The 12,046-nt window shown below is 42.4% G+C and overlaps 1 protein-coding gene across 1 annotated transcript in view; it reads left to right on the plus strand.

Annotated features, from left to right (window-relative positions):
* The first annotated feature begins 3,161 nt into the window (after positions 1–3,161).
* The window catches only part of LOC138159851 (receptor-type tyrosine-protein phosphatase N2-like), a 1,065,359-nt gene continuing 1,056,474 nt past the window's right edge, over positions 3,162–12,046 (plus strand). The window contains exon 1 of the mRNA XM_069086126.1: positions 3,162–3,657. Within this exon, the coding sequence (XP_068942227.1) occupies positions 3,522–3,657 (136 nt within the window). The 5' untranslated portion in view covers positions 3,162–3,521. The remainder of the gene's footprint in view (positions 3,658–12,046) is intronic.

Consider the following 12,046-nt stretch of genomic DNA (forward strand, 5'->3'; position numbering starts at 1 on the left):
CTTGTTCCTTTCCCACCTGTATGTTCTGTTTCTCCAAGTAGGCTGGATGTTCCTTGAGGACCACATCTACCCTTTTACCTCACTTTCTGTCTCCCCTCCTCTCCTGATGACTATTGTAGTTGTCCACATAAATTGGGAAATCAATAAATATTGTTGATTGACTCACTGAATCCTTTTACAAAAGGAATCTTTTAAAGCAGGGATCTATACTGGAGAAATGGGTGTCTTTGGCCAGTCAGTCAGTTAACAAGTATTTATTAATCATTTACTATGTGTCAGGCCTGTGTATTAACCACTGGGGATACAAGAAGAAACCAAACCAGTCCCTTCTGTTAGGGGGCATACATTCTCATAGGAGAGAATACAAGTAAATAACTACCCAAGATAGTTATGGAGAAGATGAGGGTAATATAAAAGGGAAAGACACTAATAGCTAGGGCAGGGGGTGGTGGTGATGGGAAGGGAAAATGTTCAGTGGGTCAGACTTTTAATGACCCCATGAGCCATAGCACACCACACCCTTCTAGCCTTCACTATCGCTCAAAGTCTGTCCAAGTTTAGGGTCATTGCTTCTATAACATCATCTATCCATCTCATTCTCTGCTGTCTTCCTTTTGTTTTCAATCTTTCCCAACATCTGGGTCTTTTCCAATGAGAGCCCTCTTATTATGTGGCCAAAGTATTTAAGCTTCAGTTTCAGTATTTGATCTTCCAATGAATAGCTTAAATTAATTTATTTAAGTATTGACTGATTTGATCTTGCCATCCAACAAGGGACTCTCCAAAGTCTTCTCCAGCACCACAATTTGAAAGCATTGATTCTGCGGCACTCTGCTTTCCTTATAGTCCAACTATAACAACCATATATTGCTTCTGGAAAAACTATAGCTTTGACTACTTGGACCTTTGTCGGCAAGGTAATGTCTCTGCTTTTTAGTATGCTGTCCATATTTGCCATAGCTTTCCTTCCAAGGAGCAAATGGCTTTTAATTTCATGTCTGCAGACCGTCTGCAGTGATCTTTGAGCCCAAGAATATAAAATAAGACACTGCTTCCATTTCTTTTCCATCTATTTGCCAGAAAGTGATGGGACTAGTTGCCAAAATCTTAGTTTTTTTTAATGTTAAGCTTCAAGCCAGCTTTTACCCTCCCTTCTTTGCTCTCCTTGAGAAGCTTCTTCCTTCTTCTTCACTTTCTGTCATCAGAGTGGCATCATCTGAGATTATTGATATTTCTCCTGGCAACCTTAATTCTGTCTTTTGATTCGTCCAGTCTGGCATTTTACATGATGTGCTCTGCACAATGTCTCCTGCAAAAAGTGGGAGTTGAGCCGAATCTTGAATGAGGCCAGGGAATTTAAAGGCAAAGGTGGGGGGTTGTAGATGCCAGTTTACAGAAAGAAATCCTTGCTTCCATGCTCCTGACTCCCCGCTCCAATAATGTTTGAAATTCTACCTTTTGATGGGTAACGGCATTTTGGAAGCTTCTCCATGTGTCTAAGCCTCAGTTTCTTCATCTGTTTAATGAGGGCACCGGGGTAGATCACTTCCAATTTCCTTCCAGCTCTAAAATCTATGATTATATAATAAACAGCCAGGTGACACAGATCATAGAGGGTTAGACTTCAATTAGAGTGAGGAAGACTTCAATTCCAGCCTTAGAAACTAGCTGCATGATCCTGGGCAAGTCACTTGAAACTCTGTTTTGCCTCAGTTTCCTTCCTCTGTAAAATGTAGATAATAATAGCCCTATCTTCCAGGGCTCAGATGAGATATAGTTGTAAAGTGCTTAGCACAGTTCTTGGCATGTAGTAGGTTCAATATAAATGATATAAATGTAAACTATCATTATTATGATACAGTCCCTATGAGGGTAACCCTTTACCTTAATGCACTAGCACTGAGCAGTGAACAGAGAGAATGGGATGCAGGATGGTTAAGTTTGATGGATGATTAGAAGGATGGGTCTGGAGTATCAGATTGCATTTAGGCATAAAGGAGGCATAATGGGGGGCACTAGCCCCCTCCCATAAAGAGAAAGGATACTTAGAGATATGGGAACATGACAGAGTCCAATTTTGTTCAAGGTTCTTTCTTGGTCTCTATGAATATCTTAGATTCCTCTGAGGGTAGGCTCAGGAGTGGAACTAGGAAAGTTGATGGCTTGAGGCCTCTCCTTCAGCAGGAGCCCAGGTAGCTATCCCCTCTGCCCAAGTCAATATGCTGTAGATCATCTGTTAACATTTTGTTATGATAACACAACAATAAGAAAATTCCAGATTCTGTCTTGCTAAGCTTTCTTTACCACTTTTATTAAAGAGGTGGTAAATGTATGCTGAATTATAATTTAAAGACAACGGGTAACAATGACAGAGTCTGAATCAGTTGTCATAATTTTCCAAAGCCCTTAGTTAAAGAGGCCAAGACAAGGAGTTGGATCTCTATAAAGTCTAGTTAGCTTCTCAGAAGAAACAAAACCCTCCTCTTCCCCAAATCTAATTTATTGCCTTGATCACAAGGGTAGGGATGAGAGGGTCCACATTGCTCAGTGCAGACCAATAGTGCTACTAGAAAAAAACAAAACCCAAAAATAGCTGGAGGAGGGATGGGGTCAGTGACCTTCCCCTTCGGACTTTTTTTTTTTTTTAAATAGATTGGTGGTAGTGGTGGAATCAGACTTTAAGTTGAAATTCCAGAATCTGAGGCCCCAAAGTGAGGAGATTCAAAATGTAAACCCTGATTCTACCTTTAGATTAGAGACTCAGAACGTCTCTAAACTGGGGTGCCAGATTTTCCTTTTTCTACTTCCCTCTTGCCCCCCAGCAGGAAGAGCAACCAGGCTGGGGTATAGCTGAGAAACAGCAACCACACACCTACCCGTGCGAGAGCAGAGGAGCATGCAGAATAGGAGACCTATCGCTGGGACCAGGTGGGTGCAGGCAGGGCATGGGTTCGAGCTAGAGGAAGAAGTGGCCGATGGTCGTGCTTCTGCAGCACCCAAGACCAGAAAAAAAGGAGGAGGGTGGGGAGTGTGTGTGGGGGGGTACTATTGGAGGGAGGGGGCAGGAGGCGGGGAGATGGGAGGCGAAGAGGGGAGGGAGGGGAGGGAGGCGTGGCCAAGGGGGCGGGCAGGCGGCGCTAGGCGCTGTCCTGGGTGTTGAAGCCTGCGAGGTCTTAAGCGGTGCTGCAGGAGCGCTGAGCAAGAGCGAGGGAGGCCGGCCGGGTAGCAGCCGCCGCCGCTGTTGCTGCTCCTGCCTCGGCGTCCCTTTCCCCGCTCCGGCCCAGCCCTTCTGCTCCTCTTCCTCTTGCTCCCTCTCCTGCAGCTTTCCTCCACCTCCTCCACGCGTCAGTCCATCCCTCTCTTTCTCCCTCAGTCCGTCGTCGGGTCATCCAGCCCTCACCATCCCTTCCAGCTTTCCTCGGTGCCAGCTGCAGACATGGAGTGATCGCCCCAGGCCAGAGAGACTGAACGAAAGAGCGAGCGAGGCGCAGCGAAGGGCAGTGTGCGATGGGCCAGGCGTGATGGGGTCCCCGCCGCGCTCCGTGGCCCCGGCGCCGCGGCCGCCGCCGCTGCTGCTGTCGCTACTGTTGCTGCTCCTGCCAGCCTTGCCCGCCGCCGCCGCCGCCACCCGCGGCCGCCCGCTCCCGGGGAGGTTCGGTGAGTGAGCGCGGGGCGGCCAGCTGGAGGGAGGCGGGGTGGGGGTGGGGGGGACGGGTGCGGGGCGAGGTGAGCTCGAGGTGGGAGACCTCGGCTGCAAGGGATGGGGAGGTGCGGGACTGGAGACTGGCAGTTTCTAGAGGAGGAGCTGCGGAAGGAGGAGGAGAAGGAGGAGGAGGAGGAGATTAAGGCGGTGGCAGCCGTGGTAGCAGCATGGAGCCGATCGGGCTGTACCCAGCGGAGGGAACTAGGTAGTTACAGGTGCAGTAGGAGCAGAGCAAAGGGCAACGGCGAAGGGCCGGGGAGATTGCCCTGCTCCCACCTCTCAAACCCTCTGCAAGGTGCTTCCTCCCAGACACTTCTCCTCAAAGCACGGTCTCCTCAATTGACTCAGTTTCCTTCCACTGTCACCTGCTCTGTCCCTCAGTGGTAGCACCAGAAACTGGGCAACCTTGCAGCTCCCTCTCCCCCTCCAGACCTTCCAACACAGCCGCGCTGTCTTTTCTCGGGGTCAGTTCTCCAAATTATCCGCATATCTTCTATATAGGTCTCTTCCTCTGAGCCCCACCTTTCAAAGCTCAGCTGTCTTGCTATTGATCCCACCCTTCTCTCTCATCACAGACTGCAAGATAAAAATCTTTCCTCTCACCCTTAGTTCAGAGCTCCACTGAAACAGCTCATCCCCACCGCGAACACCAAAGTCCCTTATTTGTGAGAAGGTGAATGTTTGCATCCTCTTTCCTTTTCCTGTGTGTGTATATATTGTATTTACTCTTTATCAAGTATTTCTATATCGGGTGCATGTTTTGCGTGTGTGTGTGTGTTCATGTGTATTGAAGAATGTATGCCTTTTGGGGAGAAAGTGCCTGAATGAGATTTTCAGCTATTGGGTGGAGAGCAGTGGATCTATGGGTTGCCATTTCTCCCCTCCTCTTCCACATCCTGGTCTCAATCTCGTACCCCCAAACCTGCACTACCACAAAATGATGCTGAGTGGGCACTTTGTTAAAGCAAAACCACACCTCTTCGAAGATTCTCACCCAGGTTTCTGCCGACACCTTCCCAGGAAAGAAAAAGAAGGGGAAAAGAAACGGTGAAGGGCTTGTTGAGAAGGGAAGGATAATAAAATAGTAAAGCCTTAGAGAAAAATTAGCCTTCTCCTTGAAATACATTTGATTTTGTGGTGATTTTTTTTAACCCAACAACAATCTGCCTTCTGCTCTTATTCCCCTATTTTATTTGTTAAAAAGGTTTTAGGCATTTAAAATAAAGTCGGTGCTTTTCATACGTGCTTCCCTGGTGAGAAATATTAAAATTTAAATGTTGACATCTTAAATGAATAGGAGCATCTCTCTGTATTTGGAAAGGGTTTGAGGTTCCACCCCCCCCCCCAGCTCAGTATGGGAGTCAGTATTGCAGAAAGCATTATCAACTATTATGAAGAAGCTTTTAACCTGAAAGCCAGGAACTAAAGATATTCTCTTCTACACTGCTAACAAATTTTCCCTCCAGAGATGTTTGTAAAACAGTCTCATGTCCTTCCTGCTTCCTGTTTCCAACTGTATCACAAACTTCTAAGTCCCAAAGAAATGAAAATTTAAAAAGTGAGGTAGTTTCTCATATTCTTCCCTGAAATGTGGGCCAACACTGTGCCAAGTTCCTGCTGAATGTCTCCATTGCCTTCCCTCCTCTACTTACACATATTCAGGCCTGGCTACCTTGTGGCACCAAGTCAGTGAAAGAGATCCTCCTATCATGAAGGAGATCCCTTTGCTTCATACACTTCTAGATTAGTGTGAGCCAGAGTTCCTGAGGTAGACATATCTTATTAGCCTTCAAGTTCAAAGATGCTAATGCCAATTTCATAGAACTCGGAGTTTCAGAGCATCTTAGAGAAGGCCATGGAGATCATACTAGTCTAACTGCTTCATTTTAAAAATGAGGAGACTAAGCTCTAGACTGGTGCCAGCTTGAATCATTCAGCAAACCAGGGACAGAACCAGATCCAGAACCCAGTTTTCCTGACTCCCACTCCAATATTCTTTCCCTTTGTTTGGAGTCATCTCTTTCCTCACTTATCTTCCACCCCAACCCTTAGAATTTGGGCATCTACTTTTCCTGGTGTTCTTTCCAGGTCCTCCAAAGGGATCACATGATTTAGCTTGGACTTATGTAGAGTAAGGTTGAATTAATATTAGCAAAAACTGTGAAAATAGGCTGTTGCTGTTGTAGAATTATAACTATACTTTGAATATATAAATATATGAGTATATGTTCAATTTTTTTTGGTGCCTGTAACTGTAATTTCATCAGTGTGAAACACTATCTCATGTAGAAATGCCTTTCACTGATACAGAGTGGGAACTTGTCTACAATCTAGAATCTGAGGGAGGTGCTTGAACTACTAAAAGCTTAAATGACTTACCTAGGGTCTCATGGTTAGCATGTGTCAGAGGCAGGTCTGGAACCAAATAGTCTTTCTGCATACTTGTAATCTGAATAATGGGATATACGTGTTGCAACTTCAGCTTGAGCCCTTTTAAGGGTGCTTATATGGATTAGTCCCATTACACAGATGGACTAACTGAACCATTCATATTGACTTAAGACTATGAAATAAATAAGTGGTAAAATGAAGAAGGGAATGCAAAATCATTGGAGTCTAGAAGTCCTAAATGCTTTTATTGCCCCAAATAGCTGCCAAGTGTGTGACTTCTGAAAGCCTCTTCCATACTGGATATACATTTCATGTACAGTCTGCTCTTAGAATGTTTCTTTTTTATTGGGTCACCAATATTTTTTTGGGACTTAGAAGTCCCTTTATGGGGACGTAGAAGTTTGTGATACAGTTGGAAAGTCATCTCTTTTTGGATCTGTCTCTTGGCCTTCTGGGCATGATGATGCTGGTAGGATTGTTTAGTAGCATTTAGAAGAGAGGATGTTTGGTTGCTGTGGCTTTAAGCAGTACATGTGCTTGCTATTAGCTTGAAGTTCTCTCTTGGTAGGTTCTTCCCTTACTTGCAGCTAGCTTTCTTCATATTGTTTGACTCATTACTTCTCTTCTCCCACTCTTCTTAGCCATGCTCATCACCCATCACAGGTAAAGGACAGCGATGATATCAGCTTCCTAACCTACGTCCTGGGGTGGAGTGGGGAGAATCAGTGTGCTAGATGAGAGAAACGCTGGATTTGGAATCAGAGGACCTGGAATGTGAATTTTGGCTTTGCTACTTAATACCTATGACCTTGACCTGTGCACTGCAGCAAATTACCACCTCTGTGTGCCCCAGTTTTTTCATCTGTAAAAAGAAAGCCAGAAAGAAAAGTTGACTGATATGGGGAGGCCCAATGAATATAAAACACCCTGAGGGCAAATTGTGTCTGGAATATATATCCACTATGGAAGGGACTTTCAGTAGCCACAGACATGGGAGCCATTTGGGGGCAATATTCTTGAGACTTAGAATTATGAGATGTTCTCTAAGATTCCTTACAGTTCTAAATCATAATGATACTTGGTATCCTGGTGAGACATGCAATCTTGCATGAAACATGGAAATATTCCACAGGTAGTTGGATGTCATTTTTGGCAGGTACAAGTCTTCCAGAAACAAAAGATGTTGGATAGGACCTTTATGTTATTCTGGAGCAAAGGGCTGATCATATGCTAGGGCTAGAAGGAGACCTGATAGTCATCTAATTCAACTCCCTGCTCAAAGGATGACTCACATCCTCTATTACGAAAAGACTCCTATTCTTTCATGAAGTGTTTTTCCCCTTTGCCCATCAGTATTTGATTTATAAGTGCTCCTCTGAAGTAGTAGATGTCAGTGATAGCTTTAAGTCCTTTAGTTTGGATGACAATCTTTTGCTGTGGGTCAGGTATCCCTGGTGGAAGCTGGTGCTTGACCTCCATCTTTTCTAGTTGGATTTTCTTTCATTGGCCACAGAGGAGGCCATAGCTTCTTATATGTTTCTTTTTTTGTGGGTTCAGGGTGTTCAGATATGGCTTTCTTTTTCAGTTGACTTTGGATAGTGCCTATAATGTTAACTTTATTGTCCTGAGGCTAGGGAACTGCCATATTTCTTGCATTTCTGACATAGACTGAGATATGTCTATAAGGAGTGAATCCAGTGTCCTTTCCTGGGTGTTCAACTTAGAGATGGCTGGAGTCTACTGTGTGTCCTACTTATGAGGTTAAGAGGATAGCATGTACCCCTTCACATTTTACCTGACTCACACTGCTGGTGTTGCTCCTCATTCCTTAAGCATTCATAGCCACATAGAGATCTATTTAACAATGTCCTAAGACACATCATTCTTTCCTTCTTAAGACAAATGTATTGATTTTCCTTACAAGTACTCATCTACATCTAAACCTACACCTGTACATACATACACATGCAGAATTTGTGTCTTGTTTGACAATGATCAGACAATATACAATGCTCCTAATCAAGACAAACAGCCAATAATGACTATGGGGGCTTTAAGCCTCTCTTTTGGCCCAGTTCTGTTTTTCTTGTTTTTAATGGTATCTTCAGGATAGGAGGTATGAAATATACAACCAGGGGAGTCAATACTTCATGTTATTTCACATCAAGGGTCCTTGGAGATGACAAGTAGATTCTAAAGATGACTAAAAACTACCATTCTATTCTTTGTAGCATGCACTGATTTGTCATCGTCCATATCTAAGTGCAGACTCACATTTTAGACAGGGAGAAACTATTCATATCCTCAGTGTCAATAATATGTGGATATACAGATTTCATCATTGAGATGTTTCCTTGTAGGATGTGTTAAATCCTTTCTCCTAAGTACGTATATTGTAGTCCGTTTGCTTTGTTTGTACTCATATTTACTTTGGTTGACTGTTGGTCAACCACATGTCCTACTTTTTAATTTTTAATTTTTTTTTTTTGCTTTTTTGGAGGGTGATTGGGGTTAAGTGACTTGCCTGAGGTCACATGGCTAGTTTTTGTGTTAAGTGTCTGAGGCCGGATCCGAACCCAGGTCCTCCTGACTCCAGGGCCGGTGCTCTATTCACTGCACCACCGAGCTGTCCCACACATGTGCTACTTTTATTCCTTCAATTTTTTGTCAGCCATTTTTCCTTCTCTTCTAGTTATTTGAACCTCTTCTCTCAGGACACAGCCTAATTTGTCTGCATGTCTCTAATACCTAAGTCTCCTTTAAGGAATACGGTATCCCACTCTCACTAACCTCCTTATTATAACAGAATAGAAAGAATGCATGATTTCTTTTCTATAACATGCTATTGTTTTGCTTATTCTCTAAAGACCAGTGCCTTGGGCCATTCTATTTGCACTTGCGTCAATCCTATTTGTCTTTTAGTGGTCCTTAAGTGATGCAGTGGATAGAGTGCCAGGCCTGGAGTCAGACAGACTCTTCTTGCTGAGTTCAAATCTGGTCTCTTACACTTACTTTTTATTTTGTATTCTTTGCTTTTTTGGAGGGGTAAAGCAGGGCATTTGGGATTAAGTGACTTGCCCAAGGTCACACAGCTAGTAAGTGTTAAGTGTCAGAGGCTGGATTTCAACTCAGGTCCTCCTGATTCTATGGTGGATGCTTTATTCATTGGGCCACCTAGCTGCCCACCTTATACACTCACTAGCTGTGTAACTCTGGACAAGTCACTTAACGCTGTTTGCCTTAGTTTCCTCATATTTTCTTTTTACTTTTCTTTCCTTTTTTTTTTTTCATGTAGAGCCCCATCTTAGGAGCTTATGTTTCTGAGTAGGTGCTATGAAAAATACCTTCTTCAGGGTAGGAGTCTTCTACAATAAATACTGCTATCTCTCTTAACTCTAGTGTGCAATACTCCTTGTTTCTTTGGGTTCAGGTGGATGGATGGAGAAGGAAATGGTAGTCACAAAGAGGGTGACATGACTGAATAACAACAATTTACCTTTTATTCTTTCTTTTTTTTTTCTTTTTGGAGGGCAGTTGGGGTTAAGTAACTTGCCCAAGGTCACACAGCAGTTGTGTGTGTGTGTGTGTGTGTGTGTGTGTGTGTGCGTGTGTTTGTGTGTGTGTGTGTGTGTGTGTGTGTGTGTGTGTGTGTGTGTGTTAAGTGTCTGGGGTCAGATCTGAACTCAGGTCCTCCTGACTCTGGGGCTGGTACTTTACTCACTGCACCACCTAGACACTCTACCTTTTATTCTTTCTCTAGTTCTTCCTTACCTTTGCCATACTTTCCCTCTGTCCAAATTTAGCTGGTGCACCTGGGGTAAAGAGCTGTAGCTTATTTTTCTTTTTCTTCTCATCTCCTTATGCACATTTTCTCTCCAGTAATGAATTCATGGAGCCTAGAGCCAGGGTGTGATTCAGCTAGAAGTGAGTCGATTTTGTTTTTTTGGACTGGGTGGCATGGTTAATTATTTTAAAATCACACTTTTTAGAAATCCTTTCAGGTAATAAGGTAGAAAGAACCCATCTTTGCTTCTTGCAGCTCTGACACTGGACTAGTTTGTAATCTTTTCTTCTAGTCCTGCTGAAAGGAGGCCAACATAAGGGGGGCAGGCAATAAGCCACTAAATGCCTTATTCACATGTCTCTGAGTATATTCCAGTGATTCTGTGCCTGCTGCATTTCTGTCCTTTTCCTTCTACTCCACAGGAATCATCTTCCTCAGGTGGTGGATGTTCCCATTTTGAGGGGCAAGGCTAACCTAGTTCTTGGTTTAAGTAAGAAATTCTGTGCTATGGGGAGGAGGTTTTAGAGTAAAGCAGCTGGCTATGAAATCACATGCACTTAATGGGATTCTAGGGTGTTGATGGCATGTTTATGAATAAGTTTCCTATGAACAAGTTTGAAAGTTAAATGTATCAACCAAAAGTACATTGCAGTGAGTTGAAGAGGTTTGTTTTTAATGACTTCCTTTCACTAATAACTCTCTTTACCACATATATAAACATCCTAAATATATTTTTTTAACATTTAAACTGATTTGACTTGGTTTATGAGCAGTCCTGTCCACAACTGAATCATTTGGGTTGTCATAAACTTCATTTTTCTGGAGAGTCTATGCACTCATTTCTTTCATTTTCTTTTTTTCTCTCCCTTCCTTCCTTTCTTCCTCCTTCTTTCCTTCCTTCCTTCCTTCCTTCCTTCCTTCCTTCCTTCCTTCCTTCCTTCCTTCCTTCCTTCCTTCCTTTCTTCCTTTCTTTCTTTCTTTCTTTCTTTCTTTCTTTCTTTCTTTCTTTCTTTCTTTCTTTCTTTCTTTCTTTCTTTCTTTCTTTCTTTCTTTCTTGTGTTGGGCCCAATTAAGATGACTGTTTCAGTGATACATTTAATGCATATGTACTAATCTGTCTGCGACAACCTCAGAGAGGTGTGAAAAAAATGAGTTACAAAACTAAGGTTTAGTTGAAATAGTTAAAGAAAGAAAGAAAGGAAAAAGTACTTCAGGTGAAATGAATAAAGGCTTTTCAAAATTCCACTGATATATTTTGTTTTTAGACTGTAGGAAGATATATTCCTACTTGTTGAACTCTCCCTTATTACAAAGAAAAACAGTTAAGCAAAACCAGCCCTAAACATCAACTGCATCTCATGGTTCATTCAACCACTCCTCTTTCTTTTGGAAGCAGGGAGGTAGGCATGTTTCATTATCTGTTTTCTGGGATTGAAATTGGTTATGATGTTTAAATTGAGTTTTTGTGCCTTTTAGGGGGTTTTTGGTTTATATTGTAATTGTTAAGCATGTTATATTTTGATTCTATTTATTTTACTATGTATTGGTTCATCAAAGTCTCATGTTTTTCTGAATTTGGCATATTTGTAAATTTTTACTGCACAATAGCTTCATTACATCCACATACCACAATTAGTTCATCCAGTTCCCAATTAGTACATATCCACATAATTTTCAGACTTTTTTTTGCTACCCTGTAAAGTGCTGATATAAATGTTTTGGCTTTAGTGTCTGTCTTCAGTCTCTGGGAGGGTACATTGTCCAATAATGGGATTTCAGGAAAACAACAAATTCTCAACATTAGAATGGTTGGACCAATCCACAGCTCTACTAACATTGTACTAGTGTGCCTCTCTTATGAAGTTGATCTTGCATTGACTATTTCTGTCTTTTAGTTTCTTTACCATTTTGGGTGTGAGGTACATCCTTAGGGTTGCTTCATTTTTTATCTTTCTTTGTGATTTAGAGCATTTTTCCATATGGTTGAAATGTGTGATTCTTCTTGGGAAACTGTTCATACATGTTGACAACTTATCAGTATCATAATTATCATTGTCATTATCTCTTGGAAAAATAGCTCTTGGCTTTCTATATTTGTGTCAATTCCTTTTTTTTGTCTTAGATATAAAACTTTTATCAGAGATATTTTCTTTTTTCCCTCCAAATAA

Source organism: Petaurus breviceps, unplaced genomic scaffold (genome assembly GCF_028583685.1).
Source record: "Petaurus breviceps papuanus isolate PSGF00001 unplaced genomic scaffold, PetGlider_PUasm1.0 178, whole genome shotgun sequence".
Classification (NCBI taxonomy): Eukaryota; Metazoa; Chordata; class Mammalia; order Diprotodontia; family Petauridae; genus Petaurus; species Petaurus breviceps.